Genomic DNA, 24,174 nt, shown 5'->3' with positions numbered 1-24,174 from the left:
GGAGAGGGGTGACTAAGAACTTGCAAAGTTCACAGTTCAGAAGCACAGGCTCACTAAAAGACTTAGACCTAATCATGGGACAACAGAATGCTTCTCCTCCCCTCACACCTTACCACCAAAAATCAATCTAGATACAAACCTTGCATTGGGCACAAAAAATTAACTCAAAATGCATCATAGACCTAAATGTGAAATGCAAAACTATAAAACTCCTAGAAGATAACATAGAAGAAAACTTAGATGACCCTGGGTATGACAATGACTTTTTAGGTACAACACCAAAAGCACCATCCATGAAAAAAAAATGATAAGCTGGACTTCCTCAAAATTAAAGCCTTGTGCTCTGTAAAACACAAGGTCAAGAGAATGAGAACACAGGCCATAGACTTGGAGAAAATATTTATAAAACGCACCTGATAGAAGACTGATATCCAAAATATACAAGGAACTCTTAAAACTCAACAAGAAGGAAATGAACAACCCAATTAAAAAATGGGCCAAAAGCGTTAACAGACACCTCACCAAACACATACAGATAGCAAACAAGCATATGAAAAGATGCTCCGTATCATATGTCACCAGGCAAATGCAAACTAAAACAAGGAGTTACTGCTACAAACTTACCAAAATAGCCAAAATACAGAACTGACAACATCAAATGCTGATAAAAATGCAGATCAAAAGAACTCCTGTTCACTGCTGGTGAGAATGCATAATGGTACAGCTACTTTGGATGACAGTTTGGTAGTTTCTTATAAAACTAAACATACTCTTATCACACATACAATCTAGTAATCGCACTTGTTGGTATTTACCTAAAGGAGCTGAAAGCTTATATCCATACAAAAGCCCGCACAGGGTTATTTATAGCTGCTTCACTCACAATTGCCAAAATTTGGAAGGAACCAATTTGCCCTTCAGTAGGTGAATGGATAACTAAACTGTAGTACATCCAGGCAATGGAACATTATTCAGCACTGAAAAGAAATGTACTATCAACCATGAAAAGACACAGAGTTAAAGTTAATAAGTGAAAGAAGTGAATGTGAAAGGGCTACCAACTGTATGATTCCAACTACAGGGACATTCTGGAAAAGGCGAAATTCTGGAGACAATAAAAAGATCATTGGTTACCAGGAGTTGGGGGTTGGGGGACAGGAAGAGATGAAAAGGTGGAGCAGAGAGGATTTTTAGGCAATGAAACTATATTATATGATACTGTAATGGTGGATACATGTCATACACTTGCCAAAGCCTGTAGTACATTTAACAGCAAGAGTGAACCCTAATCTATGGACTTTGGATAAAAATGTGTCTGTGTAGGTTCATCAATTATAACAAATGTCCCACTCTGATGGGGGACGTTGATAATGGAGGGGTTAGGCTGAGTGCAGACAGGGAAATGTTGGAAATCTCTGTACCTTCTGCTGAGCCCAAACACTGCTCAAAAAATAGTCTATTTTAAAAATTAATATATTAATAAATGAAGTTAGCCACATCCTCATGATTATAAGGATGGACATAAATTTTACTGTTGACTCACAATTTTAACATTCTGCTAGTCTGCTATTTAAGCAAAACTATAATGTGTACTATTTCTGCAGTAAAAATTTAATAAAATGTTAAAAAATAACTGTGAAAGATGTATAGATCAACATTTAAAACTTCCTTAATGCAACATAACTTTTTACAATAAATTTCCAATGGTATGTGAAAAATTATGTCAGCTGCTTTCCTTTCATGTGAATGAAAGGAATATCAAAACAAAAAAGTAACTGCAGCATCTAGACTTATAGTATTCACTGGGTTAAAATAGACCTCTAGTTACCTCTTCCACTATTATTTTGAGTAAGAATTTTTTATTATTGGGAAACCAATCAGAGTTGTTGAAAAATATTCATTCTTATTATTCCCCGTTTTGGAGTTAGGACTGTCTCTAAAAGGGTTAAAATGAATTATATTTATTATCACAGGCAATTATTTAGAATAGCTTTTGATATATAAATATATTTTGAAATGAACCACTTGCTCAGTCTACAAGAAATACAGGCATAAAGAGTGGTCTGGGTTAGAGAAACAAGAAAGAATGTACATTCTGACATATCAGGTAAAAACAATCTTTTATCCCAGCATCCATTCTCAGATGCTTAATGGCTAAGTTCTTTTCTCAAGTATGGCAAAATGAATTTTAAAAGAAAAATACAACCCATTATGAAAAATATAGTACAGAGACTGAATAGATGGAAAAATCTGCTCCAACACTTCTCCTTTTCAAAAGACAAAAAGAAAAAAAATACACAAAAGGAAAGCAATTTAGCAGGAAGTACTGCAACAGCTGATGCCACTAGATTTACAGTCACCTCTGGCAGAGCACTGCTGTGAAAAAGCAGAGGTACTGTTATTACAAGAAAAGATTATGTACTTTCAAGAAAGGGTAGGATTAATCACTTTTCAATAGACAATCTCACCAAGAAAACTTCAAAAACTCTAGACAGTGCTTACTGAAAGGGAAACAAAACTAAAACTAGGGATATATAAAATCCCTATTTTAAAATTTAACAAATCTCATTACTTAAACAGTAACTACCATATGATTGCTAAGACTATAGATTTTACAAATAACATGTGCTAAGCAAATCTTAATTTTCAAATGAAGAATTATAAAACCAAAAATATTAGCTATTTTTAGTTAAAACCTTTTATATTTTCCATTTTAAGGGAATCTAAGTTACTCCAGAACAGCATTCATTTTTAATATTATTTATCTATTTAAAGTAGGCTCCACACCCAATGTGGGGCTTGAACTCACAACCCTGAGATCAAGAGTCATATGTTCTACGGACTGAGCCCGCCAGCAGCCCCTCAACATTCATTTTTAAATCACAGCACCAGTAAAGAAATATGTTCAGCATGCCTTCATTTATTTGTCTTATGTAACAACTTCCAAAAGGATTAACACCAGTTAGAGAAACGGAATCAAGTAGAAATTAGCCTTATTTACTGAATAAAATATCTATACTTATTGCTACTTGAAAATGATGCAGTGAGCAACTAAAAAGTTTTCAAAAAGCAGATCTAATTTCAGTTTCCAATTACAGTATCACACATTTTTCCCAAGGGACATGCAATATATCCAACTCTAAAGAAGGTAACCATGCACCTGAATTTGCTTCTAGGAACTTCATGAGTTTTCTTTTTAATACATTATTTTTCAGGTTGTTTTCTTCCACAAATGAAAATTTTTTTAATCAAAATTGGCAGACTACTATAAAATTGCAATATTTTAGTAAAATGCTTACATTCACTTTTATCTTTAAAAGTTCTCTATCTATGTGCGTCTACGTGGCTCAGTTAAGCGTCTGCCTTGGGCTCAGGTCATGATCCCAGGGTCCTAGGATCGAGAGCTCCACGTTGGGCTCCCAGGTTGGCAGGGAGCCTGCGTCTCCCTCTCCCTCGGCCCCTCCCCTCCAGCTTGTGCGCTCTCTCTCTCTCTCAAATAAATCAAATCTTTAAAAAAATAGAAGTACCCATCTAAACGTATCTACATTTTTTTTTTTTTAAGATTTTATTTATTTATTTGACAGAGAGAGACACAGCGAGAGAAGGAATACAAGCAGGGGGAGTGGGAGAGGGAGAAGCAGGCTTCCCGCCGAGCAGGGAGCCCAATGCGGGGCTCGATCCCAGGACCTGGAATCATGACCTGAGCCGAAGGCAGATGCTTAACGACTGAGCCACCCAGGCGCCCCCGTATCTACATTTCTATATAATATTAATGAAAATATTAAAAGCTACAAATGCAAACAGTTTTAAGTAAAATTAGGTAGTAAAGGTCTCAAGCAAGCTGAATACTTCATTAATAGAACTGATTACTGAACTGCCCCCAAAGATGCCTAATTAAGCATCTTCATTATCATATTAATCCCCACCCAAAAAAAGCCTCTTTCACAGGCATACAGAATTCTGTACTATATATCATTAAGAATTACTAATTTTTTCTTAAACCATTTTCTACTTCTGACTAAAAGGTTAAATTTAAACTGGTAAGTTTCACAAATTATACTTGCATTAACTATAGAAATGCCTGTAGTAGTTCCTTCCCGAGCATTCCTCACCACTACCGATTTAAAAGCAAGGCAGCCTGATGAATTAAAACAGGGATTGGCAAATATTAGCTTGTGGGCCAAATCCAGTCCACTGCCTGTTTTTATAAATAAGGTTTTATTAAAACACATCTATACTCCTTTCTTCACATATTGTCTATGGATGCTTTTGTGCTACATGGGCAGAGTTGAGTAGTTGTGTCAGAAACTAAAAAGCTAATATATCTACAATCTAGCCCTTTACAGAAGTTTGCTGACTCCTGAACTAAGAATCTAGATCTTCATTAAGATTTAGAGCGCACACACATACCCATCTTCTATATGATATTTAGTAGAGAACCTATTAAGTTGATCATTTAAGAATCTGTGTTCCTGGGGCACCTAGGTGGCTCAGTCTGTTGAGCAGCTGATCTCTGGTGGTGATCTTAGGTCCTGAGATCAAGCCTCCTGTGGGGCTCCATGCTCAGCGGGGAGTCTGCTTCAGGATTCTCTCCCTCTGCCCCTCCTCCCCCCTCTAGAATAGATAAATCTTAAAAAAAAAAAAAAGACTCTGTGTTCCTTCTGTTGTGATTTTAGAATTGTATACCAACTACTGTCCCGCTTCTGGACTCGTGATAAAACAAAGGACACTGGTTAATTCTGTTTTGCATTGCTTTAAACTCCACTGCATCTTCTCATATGCGGTATTGTTTCTGACAGTTTGTCTTAAAAGAAAATACCACTCAATATTATAGCTATAATGTCAAAAAGGTCTAATTTTAGCTATTTAAAAATGTCTACATATTACTCATAAAGAAGGGTAATGTGGAAATTCAGATTTTAAATGCTGAACTAAGAAAAAGATGGCTACATGGGTGGAACTGGGGATGGAACTAAATCAAATATATAATCACAAAGACAAAGGCATTAAGCTATAAAGATAAGAATTATTTTAACAGGGAAAAAATATTCTAGATTGAAGGAATCTTTAAACACATGGCCCTTTGTGGAACAGTAAGTAGTAAGAAGTAAACTGTGTCAACAATTCTTTCCCCTACTTACCTTCTACAGCCAAGAAAGAAAAAAGTTATGCAGTAAACAAAACTAGTGTCCAAAATTTCTTTAAAATGAAACAGGAGAGTAAGAGATTAAAGCAACTGGGATTACTAAATCCAAAATTGGGTAACTACTAAGTATTTAAATTCTTCAAAAATGTTAAAAGTTATAACATTAATATATGGAAGATAAGTTGGTTATCTTCTCTATTGTTGCAAATAAAAATGAGAAATAGGTTCAAATTAAAGTGTAAGATAATTATATTACAAACATAACCATCTTTATAGGAAGAAGTCTGAGTAATTAAGTCAGAAGGTACTGTTTCTTAGAATGATTTAGGTCATATGTGACTAAGGGAAGAGAGATGTATCAAGTACCTTTTGGTAGTCCTTCATGAAATCTTGGTTTATTTCATGCAAATCAAGGCAATAATCACCTTGTTTTACTTCCCAAGAAGTTTTGTAGTACTTTATTATGATTAAAATCTATATTAATAAAAGGCATTCAAACATAAAAGGTGATACATAGTAAAATGCCCTTTTCCATGTATCATTGTTACATTCTCAACAGATCTGTTTAAGTCAAACCAAAAACATTTCATTATCTGTAATCCCAAGATACTATATACCTTCTGATGATGATAATATGCCATATCACTGCAGGAAATTCTCATTTAAACATTACAAAACAAATAATACTGATACTCATTATTAATTTTCTTTATAATGTGTCACTTCCAATGCATGAAATTAAAGCCAAACAAAAACAACCAAAGCTTACCTTTTATTTAGTGATACTCACCCCTACAGTCCTATTAATTTACACATACGTTACTAGTTACTACTACTCCAAGTTACTAAACAATACCAAATTTAGCACTCAAATTACATACCAGCAATTCAATAGTCTATTAAATCTCTTATATAAAAATAAAATCATGTGATGAGGAACTGTGAAAATTAGTAATGGGAAACCTCACTAAAATAGGAGTTCGGAGGTTTTGGCAGGGGAGTTCTCATGCCCTACCACTTCTGGTTAGTTGCAGAGCTAACAGAAAGAGATGGACTTGACCAGGCAGTGGATATTACTCTCTTACTCCAGCCAGAGGAGGAGACACTTTCCTCATCACCGCCCGCCCCCTCCAGGCAACAGCTCCACCAATGAGAAGCCACCACACTTTGAACTCCCAGTTTACTCCAATGGACTGGTACTTCCTAACTGCCTTCCCAACTTACCACTTTTCTCCTTAAAAAAGGGTTCCTGTCCTTTGTTCCTTGCACTTGCCTACAATTTTTCAGCAGCTGGTTTGTTCCAGGTTGCAATTCTCTTTTATTTTCTAATAAACCCATCTGTTACTGGTAAAAAACTGACAGTTTTACTTTTAAGGTTAACACAACCCAGTATTAATTTTATGTAATTCCATTTTAATTTTATATCCTTACTATTTACACCCAAGACAGGAAAGTAAGCAAACTTGGTTAACAGTATTTTTAAAATACCCACGTTTCCTATTTCATAATGAGACCTTATCTGTTATACAATAAAAATGCAATAACCTAGTATCTTAAGTATTCACCGTGAGTTGTGTTTCAACAATGAAAAAAAGTGCATGTTTTTCATATGTTCTTTCCTGCTCCTTTTGTAAACAAAGGTTTACATTTGTGCATCTTCTGACTTGGATTTTGAATGCAATCAATGGATACAAAGTAAGGGCCCCACAATGGGATGGAGTCCAATACTTTATCCTCTTTAAGAGGTACTCAGAACAATCAATCAGAAGACAGCTCTACACAGAAATGGTTCAGAGCATTCCCAAATACTCCACAGAAAAAGAAATTCTAAGATCCTAGAGCTGGAAAGACTCCAGATATCATGCATCCCAATTTCCCCATTTTACAGGAAAGGAGACTGAAGCCCAGACTAAATTTTAGCCGGCTTAACCAAAATCAGTCTGAAGACTAGAACACAAATCTTCTAAAGATAAAGTCATCCTTCAAAAATTCCTTTACCTTTTCCCTTCAGGAGGGCAAAGTCAGGTTATGATTTTAAAAGTAAATGATACTAAAAAGCAAATGGAAAACAATACCAAACAAATAAAAACCCATCTACTTAAGGCAGAAAGGCTTACTAAGCAGACTTGATTCCCTACAAATTTTCAATCCCATTCAGATTCTATCATACCTTGTTTCCCTCAAAAAGAAATTCACTGCAAAGTAACTGCTTCCAGGCAGGAATCGTTTCTGGTTGTTTCTAAAGTAAAAGTGCCTATTCCTCCTGCTGCAGTAGTTCATGCTGAGAATCACAACCTACTGCTGACACAGTACTCATTCTTCCTTTTATACAAAGTCCTCTTTAATAAAGAGCTAAGAGTTGAGAAGTACAAGTATTTCAAAGTCCTGTTTCTCCTCTGGAGCTAGAATTCCAAATGACTAGAATTCTTCCATGGACAAAAAGGATGGCAGGAGAGAAGAGGAGATAAAAATCTGGCTTAATTCTAGGGCTAAATTTCACTTTTAACTGTTTCACTTTTAACTAATCTGAATAAAAATCAGATTTCTAAATTTTTCCAATACTGTAATTGTTTTACAAAATACAACTAATAAGCAGCAAGTCAAACATTCTAATGCTATCTTACAAGTGCAGAATCACTAAACATTTATTGCCTACTATGCATAAAAACTTTCACATATATTATCCTATTACATCTCAATAGCAATTTTGCAACCTTGTGATTGAGAACAGAGCCATTTCAATGACCCTTAAAGAAAAAAGAACAGTACTTTTTCAAGATTTTTTTAAAAGACTGCATTAACTACAAAAATAAATGAAATTAAGGCCTTCTTAAATAGTGCCTGGCACCTACTTGCCTCTCAACAAGTATTTGCTAAAATAAAGTAATGAAGGACCTGAATATTAAAACTACAGAAAAACTTTCATAAAATCGTATATTGAATATTCACCAAAACGGTCTCTGCATGGCCTTAAAAGCTACACACATGCATTACTGCATTTAATCCTGATGCTAACCTCATGACCTCAGTAGGATTATTATCCTATTTAATTGGTGAACAACTTGGGCTAAGTCCAGGAACACCTGGAACTGTGTGAGGCTAAGCTGCCATATTGACAGCAGGGGCAATCCTGGCATTTAGCAGGTAGAAGCCGGGGATATTAAATAGCCTGCAATGTGCTGAACAAACCCACAGAATTATCTAGTCCAAAATGCTACCACTATTGAGAGACACTGATCAAGAATAAATAGATAATTACAATGATTCCTCACCAAATAATACTCAGATAACTCAGGTTAACATTCAAAGTTCTCCACCAACTGGCTCCTATTTCTGTCTCCAACTCAGTTAGGATCGCCATTCCAAACTATCTCTTTAGTACTCCTCTACTATCCTAATTCGTTTCTCTACTGGTGTCCATGCTGCTTGCCTAGAATAATTTTCCCAGTCCCTCTTCTCTGTTACTCTATGTGATCTCTACTAATGTGTCATCAAATGCAATGACTTTACTTGCAATGTGACATTTAAGAATGTCAGTAGAGTCCTAAATAATACTCTAAATTCAATTGTTTAACTAGTTTAGTCCTTTAGTTAGGACTGGAAACTTTCTGAAGAATCACATTCACCATTTCTTTTGAATACTCACCTAGAACAATATATAGCCACTTGAAATTACAGAATTATTTCTTGAAGAAATCATCTAATATGGCATCTTCATTTTGAAAGAAAAAAACCACTGAAAGACACCTAATTCCTTAGTGGCAAGAAAAGAACCAGAATTCAGGCCACAGTTTATAATCTAATGTTAGCACTTAATAAGTGTTGGTTAAATGAACTCCTACATACAAAAATCAACTTGTGAGCCTGCATTCAGCAACATTACACTGCAGTTTAAAAGACAATCCATGCCTTCAAATAAATAAAAAAGACAATCCAAGCCTTATCAGAGATCGCCTATTTTACTAACTTCCACAAGTCAAGAAGACAATAAATGGTTTTTAAATAATGTTGATAATTTATAACAAACACTCATACAATTTTTTTTTAAATTCAATAAATTTGAAGTTTCATTTTTCTGCTTAGTCCTTGAAATAGTCACACACAAAATGACTTCATTGTATTTAGACAAAAATACATTATAAAGATCAGGGTAGTCCATGGTTACAGTAATTCAAAATTATACTAGTAAACCAGAAGTCTAGATAAGGACAACAATAACATTACTAGAAATGCCTTCATTCTTCAGCTAAAACCTTTTTTCCCTTTCTAGATATTGATATGAAAATAGATAATTAGATATTTTATCCCAATAATTTTCAACCCTGGATTAATCATAAGAATCAAATTATACCTATGTCTACATGACAAAAAGAAGAGAATTAAGATAATTAAATCACATCACTGCTATATGACTTAGTATATAAAATTATGTTTTCCTGCTTCCCATCAGTAAATACATTCCAACCTCACATTCTTTCCAGAAGCCAAGAAGATTGAACATAAAGCATTTTTATAGTATCATTCACTTGCTATACATTAATGCAGGAAACATTAAATTTATCTTGCCTCATTACTGGTTAGAAGATTATTTAAAACTTCAGATTTTCACTAATTCTTGTCTGCAAACATTAGCTATCAGATGTAACTTTCTCATCTAGTTTTTTTAATACCTCAAAGTAGATTTAATATAGTCTAACATTCAGGAAGACATTCTATTAGTCAGATTAGACATGTAATGCAAATTCTAAATAGCCCAATCCTAACTTCTGAAAACATCTACTTTCTGCTCCACGATCAAAGGAAAGAAAACACTTTATCTACAAGTATATTTCTGCTCCAAAGACACTTTTTTAGGCTATAAGAGCCTAATATGAGAAGAAAATAACGAAAAATAAAGAAAAGGACTGAAAGAAACCAACTGAAATAGCAAAAAATATAAAAGAGCAAGAGCAACAGAATATATCTGTAATAAGTCTGCATGTTAAGCCAATACAGAGCTTTGAAATTAGAAATTATTAATTTTAATTTAGCTTTGAAAGTAACAAAACAGAAAAACATAGATCTTAAATTACATACGTGGAAATTAAGTAAAAATAAAAAGGTCTTAGTCATTTTCAAGAAATCAAAGCTGCAATAAATAAAGCTCATTAGCTTATCTGATACCTAAACCTAACAGAAGAAATGACTAGCTGGTATTACTGGGTAGGCAAACCAATTTATCACTCTGGAATGTTCACACAAATCTCATTAAAAAGTAGAAACATGTTTGGTAAACAGTTTTCCTGACTTCATTCTAAATACAGTAAGAGAGATTCTAAAATTCAAAAAAAAAATTGAGTATAACTGTAAACTGTAATTACAGGTTCACTGTCAATTTAGTGTTTAGCTATTAAAACGTATAAGCAACGCATAAGCAAGTCATGTACAAGTGAGAACTTTGGACACCCAATCCTTACTTTTATTTGGCAATTAGAATCAGGCCTATATTGTAACTCCTTTGTGTCAACTTGCATAATTACTCAAATGCATTAAGGGTAACAGTCTTGTCTAAGAAACATATTTGGTTTTATAAAATTGGACTCACTGGTGGTACTCACTCGTATTAAAAATAAAAAGGGCAGACTTGCTGTTAAAAGAAAAAAGTTAATATACCATTGGAAAATTGAGACTACACTGAGACAGTAGTAAAAGCTGAACCCATTTAAAAGAAAAGCAAAATCTAAAAATAATTGATTTAACTCTTTTTTTTCTTTTCTTTTAATCCAGTGGTATTTTTTTTTTTGTGGGGAACAACAACAACAAAAAAATCTGCTTTTAGTTCTAAACAGTCCATCTAGATCCAACAATGCACTATTCTTGTCACTACATGGAGTTTTGTTGAATACCTAGTACCCACACTGACAAAATTAAACTTTTGTCCCATCTTCATGAGACTAAAATAGGAACCTTAAACTAGAAGGTCATGATCTCTGGGTTTAGGAATAAAAACAACTGAACACCTGCAGCCAAAAATATTCTAGTCTCAAATATGTAGATATTTGGGCAAGAGCCCTTTAGACATACTCTTAGAAATTCACAGATTCAGAACTAGCCTGGTCAGATTTTACCATTTTAAAAGGAATGTGTGCACTACTGGGATTTACACTGAATGCAGACTTCCCTCAATACATATCAACGGCCCATCTGAAAAGTTTTATAAGTATTTTGAAAGATAACACACTAATCATAAGTGAAACTTGAGGCATATCCTGATACCATACACAGCACTTTTTGAAATAAAGATTTTAAAAGATTGTAAGAAAAATCAAGGCACATGTTTAACTAAAATGCAGGTTCCCCTCCTCTCTTCTCAGGAGCCAGATAAATTTAAAATGTGAGGGATAAAGTTCCTTCCTTCTCTTTATTTTTTTGACAATAGTAATTCTATTGTGATCATCTAGTGATTTTTTTTTTTATTTACAAACACATTACTTTAATATGTAGAAGCAAATATCCTAAAGATGAACAAAGCATTTGCTTTTAAAAGTCTTATGTTTAAGTTTAAAAATAAAGGTATTTTAGTTAAGTATAGTTAAATTTCATGATAAAAGCAAACAATTTTATTTCAAGCTCAATAGTATAAAAGTGAGAAGTAGTCTCCACTGTTCAGACTAAAAAACTGATCTTGAAAAATGAATAGGTATTTGGAAAAACTATGCTATGCTATGACAAAACTATTACAGTTCATGCAGTCAGGAAAAATAATTCTCCTTATATTAATGCTTCAGAATACAGCTAACTTAACAGTTTTTACATATACATAACAAATGTAGGCTACAAAAGAGGAAACATCAAGAGAATATACTTATCCATCTGCATTATACTAACAAAATGGCTCTAAAACTTCTAGAACTATTAACCCTTCGTAACTATTCATATGTAATTAATTTACAGGATCTGTCTTCTAATGTTTTTTGTCAATGGGCAAGTCAGAAACAACCAAATCAAATTCAACCTCTAATTCATTAGAATGATAGATCATAAATTCAATATCTACCAATGCACAATATTTTTAAAAAGCAATTAAGGTGTGTCCTATGCTAATTGCTTTTAAACCTCATTCCAAAGCATATTCCATTCAAAATACCCCTGGTATATATATAAGCAGATAATTACCCCTTAGAAACTTCTAGCTCCTTGCAAAGACAGTAGTTACTACAGCAAAACTTTAGAACTGTATGTGGATACATATTTAGCTACTATAAACCTAGAGATGAGAAACACCCCAGCAACATTTAGCATGAATAGATGCATAATCAAGAGAAAAGCCAACACCACATGATTTCACAATATATATACCTGATCACACCATTTCTTTGGAATTAAAACAGAAAAAACAACTAATCAGCGGTATAGAAAGAATGGAGAAAATACAGTAAAAGTGGAAGAAAAAAAACTTAAATGAAAGGATACAGCCTTAAAGCACCAGTCTGAGTTCCGACTGCCAGGATCTTCTGTACAGGATCAAAGGCCAAGGCTGAAGGTTGATAGGGAAATCCATGGCGAACAGTCTAGGGATGGGCAAATGACATCACAGCAACCAAGGCAGCAAGCGGAATTTAAAAACAGAAAAGTCAATAGAGGCATTAGAATCTAGAACCAATTATAAGTGATACAGAACACATACACACGCACTTACTGCCTTAAAAAAAAACAAAACAAACCTATGAAATCTACATTGACAAAACTTATTCACAAAGAATCTGAAATCAAAAGTGTGTGTGTGTATATATATACATATATATCTCCCAATGTTACACTTTGTCTTTCCATAATACTGATATTCTATAGAAGAAAATTTCTTATTAACATTCTATACTATCATGTCTGAGACCAAAATACTAAAGTTTGCGGTAGTCAAAAATTCTGTAAATTAATGTAAAAATGCAATTCATGCTTTATTTCAAGTGTGATAACTTTATTACTTTATTTGGATGCTAAATGCCAAGTACTGCTTAAAAAAAAAAAAAAAAAAAAAGCTGTCCTACAATTAGTTTTGTCGAAGATTCAGTAGGCAATTATCAAACATCTATCCCCAAATTTTGCAATTGTAACAGAATGATACAACATACATTTTTTGCATTTTGCTATTAAACCCTTAATTTTAGGGCATTAAGACAAAAATGTGTATTTAGACATTTTTAAGAAGCTGACATATGAACACACGGTATTTTATGGCAGGTATTAATATCAAGACAAGTTTGTAATTCTCACTGAGCAGCCAGTGAATTAATTCGCTGCATCATTCTTTCCGAATTACAGACCGCTATAGGAATGGTGCCATTAATGGACAAAAATCACAGTACCAACTTTTTAATCAAACATAATGATAAAAAGGACCCTGTGATTTCGTATTTTAAGCTTCTTACCACATTTTAAGGGAAAAGTGACAAGCAAATATCCAGTTGAACAGGTTTGGCTTTTTGGTGAACAATATTCATTGGACACTGTTTCCAAAGGAAACTTCGAAGTTGGTGAATTACATTAAAATGTTTGAATATAAAGGCGCTAAGGTTATTAAGAACACTAATTAAAGAATACTAATTAAGAATACGGTAAAATACGTTAGAAGCAACCTTGAAATGACTGCTGCATGTGAAAAGGGGGGAAAAAAAAAAAAAACAAAAGGAGTAAGATGATGTCAATCTCCAAAATAACCCACTAAGCAAATGTTTGCTTGAGGAGGAGCGAGCCCTTCATTCGAGCGAGACATAATTATTAGCGGCGTCCTATTCCCTCGCACTCCCATGAAAAGCCCGAGTCGCCCCCTAAGACGACCCCAATTTTCGCGGGGCTGCGCGCTCCCTTCACCTTGCAGAGCTGAAAGTGCTCGGACTGGAGCGTTTCCTGGATCTCGGGCTCCCGGTTCCCAGCCGGGTGCTGCTGTTGCTGCTGCTGCTGCGAGGCCGAGGACGAGCCGGCGGTCAGGCCGTCCAGCACCTTCCTGATGTTGAATTTCCTCATGGTCTCGGCGGGGCTCCCCCGCAACCCGCGAGGGGGAGGCAAGGGGCGTCCCCCGGCGCGGGAAACGAGCCCGGGCCGAGGGCAGCTTCCACCGAGGACACGGAGGAGTGGGACAGGGTGGGAGCGTGAGGGGACGGAGGCAGCTGGGGAGAAGCACAAGATAATCCAAACAGGAAATACTGCGACGACGAGAGAGCAGCGGCCACCAGAACCCCGGGCGGCGACTCCTCTTCTCCCGAGGCCGCCGCCGCTCGCCGCGGCTGCTGTGGCGCCGCTTCAGCCACCGCCGCCGCCGCCTCGCTCCGCGGCCCGGCGGCACAGCAGTGGCGGCGGCGCCCGGAGCCCGCACTGCCCAGCCTCACCTGGCCGCGGGCTGACTCTGCGCCGCGCCGCCGCCCCGGCTCGCCCCCGCCGCCGCCGCCGCGTCCATGGCCCGCGGCCCCGCCGCTCCTCGCCCGCCCCGGCCCCGCAGTCCCTCGGCGCTTCCTCCCGCTCCTGTGCAGCCGCCTCCTCCTCCTCCCGGGGGTCGCTGGCCCTCCGTCCGCGGCCGCCGCTCGGCCTCCCCGCCGCTCAGCGCCGCTGCCCGCCCGGCATCGCACGCAGGGCGCCCGGGGCGGGTCCCCGCGCTCTCCGCCTCGCTCCTCTGCCTCTGGACCAGCCCGCCCTCGCTCCTTCAGAGCCCCCGCTGCCTTCCTCAGGCGCCGCCGCCGCCGCCGCCGCCCAGGCTCCCGCCCCGCCGCTCCCTCTCGCCTGACAGGGCGCCTCGGCACACGACACCAACGCCCGCCCCGAGCAGCAGCGGCAGCCGCGGTTACAGCGCCGGCCGCGGTGGTGGCGGCAGCTGGGCCTCCGCGGAGCGGGGCTGCTGAGCATGCGCATGCGCCTCGCATTTCACCCCCCCCCCACCACCCCGCGTGCCCCCTCCGCGGGAGTGGAGCTGGGGCTTAAATTACCCTCTGCGAAAATCCCAGACCGTGGCTAAATTTCTCCCACCCCAGTCGCCAGGACAGAGTATGCAGCTGCTTCTTTGGCAGCTGAGATAGTAAAAATGTTGACTAACGAGCAGCAGGAAGCCTTTATTTTAAATTCGGTCATTAAAGCGGGGGTTTAGGCTCTCACCCTTTACCGAGGTACGCGTTCCTGGCTGCTGGCTGCAATATTGCTTTACTGATGGGCTTTGTTTTGGATTGTTTTGGATCTGATTTTTGAAAAAGAGCTTCTAGACAACGGTTATGTCTGTGGTAAAAGGACGACAGACTTAGGTACTAGAAAAAGAAAGGAGATAAGCCGGGGGGAGGCGGTGGGGGGGATTATTTCCTAAATCTGTTACTGTTGGTCAGATTAAAGCGTGGCCATGGCAGGTAGCTGCTGGAATGGAATCGGCTGCCAGAGGGGAGTCGGTCGAAGGCTGGGTGTCTGCCCGGGCCAGTGACACACCACCCCCGGATTCAGTCCGCCCGCTAAGGTGGGTGGGGATGGAGGCGGGAGCAAAGGTGGAAGTAAACACCGCACTGCCACTCATTTTCAGAACCTACAATCCGCCTTATTATGCTGATTATCCAGTAAGTAAATCCCCAATAGCTTCTCCACTCTGGCGAGGGGAGGAGAGGGATGGATGAAGTGCTTGCTCAGACTTTTACGATCTTCACTGGCACAATCTCGCTTGGAGGTAGAGACAAATGTCTGGCTCAAGTTTGAAACGGCAGAGGTTCATGCTTAGGGGTACCCTCCCAGAGAGTATGTTCAGGAAAGATAGGTAGATGGGAAGCAAGAGGCATTTGATTGGAAAGGATGTGGAAACTGGGGAAGACGTAAGGAAGGATGTAAGTGCATAAAGACTAATTCTAATTCGTGGGGTGGGGGTGGGAAGGGAGGACACTGTCTCGCTAACGTTAATAACTTCGTCTCTGACCGTCCTGCGAAGAGACAAGGAAGAGATACAAAGGGTTTCCTGAACCGAAATCAGAAGCGCCCGCCCCCTTTTTTGTGATTGGCCGTCTCCTACCCCGTTCAGGGAAATTCTCGGCGCGCTATTAGTTGATGTGACAGGCCTTTAAGAATATTCAGCAAACCAACTACGAGAGGTGCTTAGGGATTTGGGGAAATGTAGTTCTCGCTGGAGCTTCCGCATCTAGGGACGGTGTCTGACACTTGGAACCTGTAAATTTGTTTTGTTGCTTATATTTATTGAAACCGTTAATTCACTGGGTACAACGGACAGTAAAACAACTTTGGGGGTTTTCTTAAGCTATTTCCAAACGGCTCTGAAGTTTTTGTTTGCTAATTTAGTTCTCTGAAGCACATTTTGAGTTTGAGTCATTGTGCTAGGTGACGAAGACACAAAAATGCAATACTTGCTTTCGACAAGCTCACCACAGCCTAAAGGGGGCAAACCTCACATAAAAAGAAATCGTACAACAATATGATGATTTCAGTGATGGAATCTTTCACAAGGACTAAAGAGAGTAATTTAACCAGCCAGAGAAGACCGAGATGTGGGGATACACACCATTCAAACCAGATGAATAGGAGTTGACCAGGTGAAGAGGAGGAAGGGCATCGGAAGGTAGGTGGGGAGGTTATCGAAAGTACCTGGAGAGCTTTTTAAAAATACCAAAACCTCCCACAGAGGAAAATTGCAAAAGAGATCATTTCCCCACATAATTTTTTGATCCACCCTTTCATCTAAGTTGGAGATAAATTTATAAAACTCTTCGGAGAAGGGACAGCTTCTTGCCGAGAGGACTTGTGGTGCAGTGGAAAAATCCTAGGCTCTGCTGTCTGCCAGACATGGATTTCAATCCAGGGCTTGGTGATAAGGTTCAATGTTGAGCAAATTCCTTACTTTTCTAAGGGTCAGATTCCTCATATGTAAAATGAAATTCATACTCCCTTCTTCTTAGGGTTTTGTGAGGAAAAACTAGAAACAAATGTAAAGTTTGCACTGTGTTGATACTCAAAAATGTCAGTTTTTCCATCCTACTATCAGGGTCCTTGAGGTGAAAGGGAGTTCAAGTGATCACCAATTTAAGCCAGTCCCCCATTTTTTACTTTATCATTTTTGTTTTGATTTTCATGCCTCATCCCTCTCATCAGATTATGAATTCATCCTGGCATTCCTAAAACTTCAGTTCATAGAGGACACATAACATTTAAGATGAATGTGGAGCATACCTGCTAGTGGAGGTTAGCTTTGTGAACTTGCAATCCATCCTCTCCAAGCTCAAGGAGACCAGGACATATCCAGAATTCTGTTAGGTAAAAAACAACAATGCCCCAAAATATTTACCTTATGATAGCAAAAATAAAATAATGGATCCTCAAACTCACAGTTTTTCTTGTAAGTTAGTTTCAATTGGTCAATTGACTTTTAAAATTAAGATAGAGGGCGCCTGGGTGGCTCAGTCGTTAAGCGGCTGCCTTTGCCTCAGGTCATGATCCCAGAGTCCTGGAATCGAGTCCCACATCAGGCTCCCTGCTCAGCAGGAAGCCTGCTTCTCCCTCTCCCACTCCCCCTGCTTGTGTTCCCTCTCTAGCTGTTTCTCTCTCTCTCTGTCAAATAAATAAATAAATCTTAAAAAAAAAAAAAGTGTTTACTGTTAAGTCTACTACTCTAGGGGCACCTGGGTGGCTCAGTCGGTTCAGTGTCTGCCTTTAACTCAGGTCATGATCCCAGGGTCCTGGGATCGAGCCCCGCATTGGGCTCCCTGCTCGGCGGGAAGCCTGCTTCTCCCTCTCCCACTCCCCCGCTTGTGTTCCTGCTCTCGCTGTCTCTGTCTCTGTCAAATAAATAAATAAAATCTTTAAAAAAAAATTAAGATAGAAAAAAGAAGAAAATAAAATATGAAATTTAAGAATCAAATTAAAATTAATTAAATTTTAACTGAAGAATAAAATGATTAAAATTTTAATTTATATTATGCATTTTAAAGTTTAACACAGAGAAAGTTTTACCTTAATAATCTCTCAACAAAGATTTATTTTTGTTTGTTTGTTTTAATGAATGAATCAGTGTGTTGACTCCAAACAATTCAGTGGCTTCTGCCTTCGGGCAAGCAACATTCCCTCAAATGGAATTCTTTCTTACCTGCTGGAAAAATGGACCAGGAGATGATGATACAATAGTATATAACACTGACAAATTATAAAGAGTTATATTACATTTAGCTGAGTCAAGACAGCTCAAAACAATACTCAACTGATACAATGAAAAGAAAAAGAAAAAAAGAAAGAAAAATCGACATGGAAAAAGAAAGGCACCTCGTTAAATTACTCAGCATGGGAAGCCAAAGACCAAAGATTCATAATATTCCAGAATCTGCCACTCCTCATTGCCTTGTTCAAAGGCTACCAGGCTAATGAAAGCTCTGTGATTGGCCACTGGATGCTGATCAAGAGGAATAAAATAAACACTGAAAATAAATATTTTAATGAGAAATTATGTTACCAACAAAAACTTTCTGGAAGTAGACCAAATCTGCCTTACCTGCTAGCATTTATTCATATCCACTTCATTTCAATTTATTGAATCCCAAAGGATGTATGTGTGACAATAATTGATTCACTACACCATTTAACAGAATATTGAATTTAAATTATTCATAAATTGCAGGAGAGATATTAATTAGTTAGCTTGCCTAGTTCAGACCCCCTTTTCTGAATGGGTCCCCTAAGTCCTGCTAAGTTGCTGGGCCAGGTGTTTTGACCAGATAATCATGTATTCTGCTCCAAACAGATTGAAGCAGACATCTGAAGTAAGCCAAGCCAAGAGATCGTCTTCTTCTGGGAATTTGGAGTTGAATCAGACAATGCTAATCAGTCTGACTAGGAAGTCATGTGGAGCAGGACTGAAGCTAAGTACGCCCATACTTAGATGGCACATGGTAGAACGAAGCAGACACACAGCCTACAGAGAAATGACTCTATAGAGAAGTGGAGAGCAGAGGCCCCATTCCTGATCTTCCATTTTCCTAGTCCTTATTCCTTATGAAATCTAGCTACTCTTTCTTTCCTTCTTTGTATAAATGAGTTTGAATGGGTTTCTGGTTCTTAGAGTCAAAATATTCTGACAGAAATTTAGACACAACCTGCCCCCAATATAAAGGAATGTAGACATACTCTAGCCATCTTTCACTGATAACTTTACCTTCTGCTCACAGTTCTCCCTGTAGTTAAGAAGATGCTACAATAATCCAGCAAGGAGTTGATGGTTTACAGTGGAATGGTTAAAAGTAGTGGCTGTGGTGAGAATGGGTCAGATCCTGGATTGTATTTTTCTTAAGATTTGTATTTATGTGTTTGTCAGAGAGAGAGAGAGAGAAAGAGAGCACAAGCAGGGGGAGCAACAGGCAGAGGGAGAAGTAGGCTCCCCACTGAGCAAGGAGCCTGATGCAGGACTTGATCATGACCTGAGCTGAAGGCAGATGCTTAACCAACTGAGCCACCCAGGCATCACCCTGGATTGTATTTTAATGCTAGAGCCAAGAGGATTTGCTGACAGTATGGGGGGGGGAAAGGAAGAGACAAGGATGATGCCTCGGAGTTTTGTCCTGAGCACTTCAAAGAGTGGTGTTGCAATTTAATTTCCACATTTATGAATCCTGGATAATTTTATTACCATTTGTACCTGAGTAGACTGGACAAATATCATCTGCTAAATAAACAAGCCATGTCTGAGAACAAGCAGAATCCACTACATTGTGCTCTTTGTCAAGCTCTGGCTTTTCTAGAAAAACAAATTAGGCAGATTTTAGTGAGCTTTCATTATTCCATAGATAACCCCATCACTATTTAATATTATTTGTACGACTATCATTAAACTATATATAAAAATGTCTAGATAAAGACCAGTAAGTTCAAGTGAAGAGAAGATTCCAGAAGTGCAAAACAAAACTAATTAAACCAAATGAACTCTTAAGTGTAAAATATGAGGCATTACTATAATATGAGTGAAAAATATTGTCAAATTCTTAAAACCAAGACACTGGGCAATCAGGAGTTCCTCAATAAATTCTCATATATTTCAAATGCTATTTCTACAGTGGCACAATATTTGAGATAAGGAATAATACTCATAGTATTTTCAATTTCAGTATTTTATTTTAGGATTTAAATACTACTGTAAACATTTTGAGAATTTTGCTAAACTTTTACCAGAAGTTCAGCTCTTCTTCTCAAATAACTCCTTATAATTTGGTTTGTGGACTGAAGAGTTAGCATCAAAGTTTGTACTTCATTTTACTTTATGCCATTACTCATGGTTAATACACTGTAGTGACTGAATAAGCTTGGAAAAGCAGTTAAAGTTAGTATTTTGTTCCTTCCCCCAACCTGTTGCTTCCTTCTGTTCCACCCTGCTTGAATCCTCCCCATGCCCCCTCCAATACCTGCAACGCACACACAAAAAAAGAATAAACTGTATATCATAATACTTCTAAAAAGTATTCCCTTAGCAGAGATCAAGCCTACATACCAAGTGTGATTCTGAGGGAATTGCCAAGCCACACTTTCTTTTTTTTCAATTAAACACTACTCAGCACCAGGTCAATAACTAAGTGCTACATACCAACAGAAAACTGAACACTTTTTCCTTCACACAGTGTTGCTTGACGTGGCAGCCCAAAGAGACAGTGTCATCTGCAGCTGACTGGCGTAACAGGGCCTTCCATCTTAGGCTCTGAGCTGGACATAGAGCCATGTCATATCTCTTAGTTATTTGGCTATAGAACTTTCAGATGCTGACTTTCCTTTCTTTCTGGTCAACCTTAAAGAATACCACCGGGGGCACCTGGGTGGCTCAGTCAGTTGGATGTCTGCCTTTGGCTCAGGTCATGATCTCAGGGTCCTGGGATCCAGCCCTGCGTTGGGCTCCCAGATCAGTGAGGGGTCTGCTTCTCCCTCTCCCTCTCCCTCTACCCCTCCCCACACTTATGCTCTCTCTCTCACTCACTTGCTCACTCTTTGTCTCTCACTCTCCCTCTCTCCCTCTCTCAGATAAACAAAATAAAATCTTAAAAAAAAGGAATACCACCTGAGAAATCAAAAAGGATCAAAACAAAAACCTTAACGTAAGGATAATAGAAGCAGTCCTCTCCCCAAGGACCTATCAGAGTCAAGAGAATAGTACTAACAGCGAAAACATGCAAGGATACTAACTCTCAGAGGTTTTATCTAGATGGGTAAGCACAGTCTCAACCCGGGATGGAGTTCCTCAAAATAGGACCAGGTATCTAGATTTAAACTCAGAATGGATTCCTTGACTATGTTTTTAGCCAACACCATACACTTAATCTAAACAATAATGTGTCCACAAACCTACAGCTGTAGTACAATAGTCACCCCTTATCAGTGGTTTCAGTCACTCGTGGTCAACCACAGTATGAAGCAGACGATCTTCCTGACTTAGCATAGGAAGGTCAATAGTAGCCTAAGGACACATCACAATGCTTACATCATTCACCTCACTTCACCTCGTCACACAAGTATTTTATCATCCCACATCATCACAAGAAGAAGGGTGAGTAGAGTACGGTAAGAAATTTTGATAGAGAGACCACATTCACATAAGTTTTATTATAGTGTACTGTTATCATTGTTCTAGTTTATTGTTAGTTATTATTATTAGTCTCTTACTTTAAGAGACTTTTTTTATAAATTAAACTTTATTATAGGGTTTTTTGTATAGGAAAAAGCATAGTATATATATACATATATATATAGGGTTTGGTAATATCCCTGGTTTCAGGCGCCCACTGGGGGTCTTAGAACACATCCCCTGTGGGTAAAAGGGACTACTGTACCTGCTTCCCCCAGCTCTGGGCCAACCATCTTCAACTTTTAGGTAACCTATGGCCTCATGGTCATCTGTTATTTTTACGTTACTCTATTATTCTATTTTCACACACCCACAGTCTCAAATCTACCTCCAGTGGCCACTGCACTCTATCTGGTCCTAAGACCAATGGCACAAACTAAGTTCCTTTGGGCATGCAATTTTTAATGAAATATCTCTATTCAGTAACCTACTAACATGTTAGTAAACCAAAACATTAGTAAAGTCAGTGTAAAAGATATTGACTATACCCCAAATAAAATGGAGCCTTTTTATTCTCAGCAAAATAACACACCAAGCTCCCAAAGAATTGGATAATAATTTGGATATTTTCCAAAAGAAGATATAACACTTAGCATAAGACAACTTCCTCAGAATTCTCTTCACCTATTTATAACCTCCCCCCCCCCCCCCCCCCAACCCATCTCACTCTTCTCTACCTCATGGTAGTTTTTCCAATACCCTGGACAGTTTTTCCAATACCCTGATTCTTAGAAAGAGTCCTGGGCTCCTTAGAAAGCCCAGCCTTTGTTGGATGGCTTACTCAGTCCTTCCAAATTCCCCCTCCTCAAACCTCCCAGATGGTTCTTTTCCATATACTTTCTTATGTAGCACTGTCTACTCTCTTCTCTCTGAGGCTCGTATTCTCATCTACTCAGAAAGAAAAGGTGTGACTAGCCCAGAAGCACAGACTATTCTTCGCAAGGGAGGGACGAGGAGTGTGACTGTGTATACCTCAGTAGTCTAGTTCCAGTTTGTTCCTGGTCCAGAAATACATCCGGAGATGCTGAGGACACAAAATGACTACAGTCTATAAAGCAAGGAAATACCAAAAGGAGAGTGCAGTATTGATGCGATTTCCAAAACAGAAGATCAAAAATCTGAATCCTGGCCCTTATGCTTATCTACCAACAGGGTGATCATTACTATTCCCTTCCAGAAACATTGCTCTGTGCCCACAGTGTGACAGGTATTTTGCTGGGTGTTTCAGGGAATATAAAGATGGTAAAACTTGGTTGTGGCACTCGATAAGATGGCATTATAGTTATAAGGGTGCAAAATCCCTAAAAAGAATGGTTAATGAACCAATGCTGAACGCATCTTTTCGTTCTCCTGAGGCTTACCACAATATATCATTTTAAACTCTCCATAGCAACACTCTCCCATCTTCGTGGCACCTTGTCCCAGAGAATGGGCTTCCCTAGAAGCAAAGCTGGGGTTTGGGAAACATGGGGTGGAGGAGAAAAGACACTGGGATTACTCAATTCCCTGTGATTCTTTCCATACTTCTGGCTACTCCCACTAGGTTTCATCCAGACCAACATGACCCAAATATTTCTTGTTCAACAGGCCCCAAATGAAGCTTCCCTTCCTTTGTTTCCTTATAACCACGATGAGGGTGTAACTTCAAGGTGTGGCTTTATAATTGGGGTAAGTGGAGGTTCTCACATTTGCTGACAGGTTAGTTCCTATTTACTTTTCAGCATGATGTGATGTTCCTCTTTTGATTCTTGCAGTGAAAAATAAGTGATGATTTCTTTCAGCCCAGGCGTGTATGAAGAAAAGGATACCAGGTGTTTTGTGGCTCCACATTGTTTTCTAGCAGCCGGAGTGACTGTACTTTTGAGAAGCCAGTGGAAACAGAGTAGTTTGAGACTACCAGTCAACCAAAACACCTTCACTTAGGGCTAATACATTTGTGAGGGTAAATGCCACACTATAAGGATGTAATGACGTTGGGATGCGGGAGACGAGTCACATCTATTGCTAAGTAATATTCTCTGTCTCTGTGTTGTTTCACATAATTCATACCTGGTTTTCAGGCAGGAGGTTTGTTTCTTCTCATTTAATAAAGGATCTGTCCAGTGTCCTGTACGAGCATCTAACCTCCATATCCTTATTTTGCCTTAAAATGTGCATGACATCGATGCATGAATTCCTCTTCAGTGGCTGCCTCTTAATCTGCTCATAAACTAGACATGTTCTGCTTATTCATGACGAGAGAGTTTGTTCAATTCAGGAAATTGAGGAGGAAGTTCCATGATATTATTATCATGGTTCACCAGTCTAGTGGTTTCCTTAAAGAGGCATCTTCCTGCAGTTGAAACTTTGAGCAGAGTTCATGTGCAACCCACTTGGGTAATTCGACTGCCTCTTTATTTAAACATGCAGGGCCAATGTTCAGTCTTTTGTT

General features: G+C 38.6%; 1 protein-coding gene and 1 long non-coding RNA gene across 7 annotated transcripts in view; one reads left to right on the top strand and one right to left on the bottom strand.

The window, feature by feature from the left end:
- The window catches only part of STXBP5 (syntaxin binding protein 5), a 184,853-nt gene extending 170,312 nt beyond the window's left edge, over nt 1–14,541 (bottom strand). For all 5 annotated transcript variants that reach the window (XM_034990955.1, XM_034990958.1, XM_034990959.1 and 2 more), the window contains exons 1-2: nt 13,997–14,541; nt 12,599–12,696 (exon numbers count right to left, since the gene is read on the bottom strand). In XM_034990955.1, coding sequence (XP_034846846.1) covers nt 12,599–12,696; nt 13,997–14,149 — 251 coding nt within the window. In that variant the 5' untranslated portion in view covers nt 14,150–14,541. The remainder of the gene's footprint in view (nt 1–12,598; nt 12,697–13,996) is intronic.
- Nucleotides 14,542–15,597: 1,056 nt separating this feature from the next.
- Nucleotides 15,598–24,174, top strand: part of LOC118001018 — a 215,746-nt gene continuing 207,169 nt past the window's right edge. For both annotated transcript variants that reach the window (XR_004676607.1, XR_004676608.1), the window contains exon 1: nt 15,598–15,711. This is a non-coding gene — a long non-coding RNA (uncharacterized LOC118001018). The remainder of the gene's footprint in view (nt 15,712–24,174) is intronic.

This window comes from Mirounga leonina, unplaced genomic scaffold, assembly GCF_011800145.1.
Source record: "Mirounga leonina isolate KUSES-001 unplaced genomic scaffold, KU_Mleo_1.0 Mir_53, whole genome shotgun sequence".
Lineage (NCBI taxonomy): Eukaryota > Metazoa > Chordata > Mammalia > Carnivora > Phocidae > Mirounga > Mirounga leonina.
This window is presented reverse-complemented; position numbering and strand designations above follow the sequence as displayed.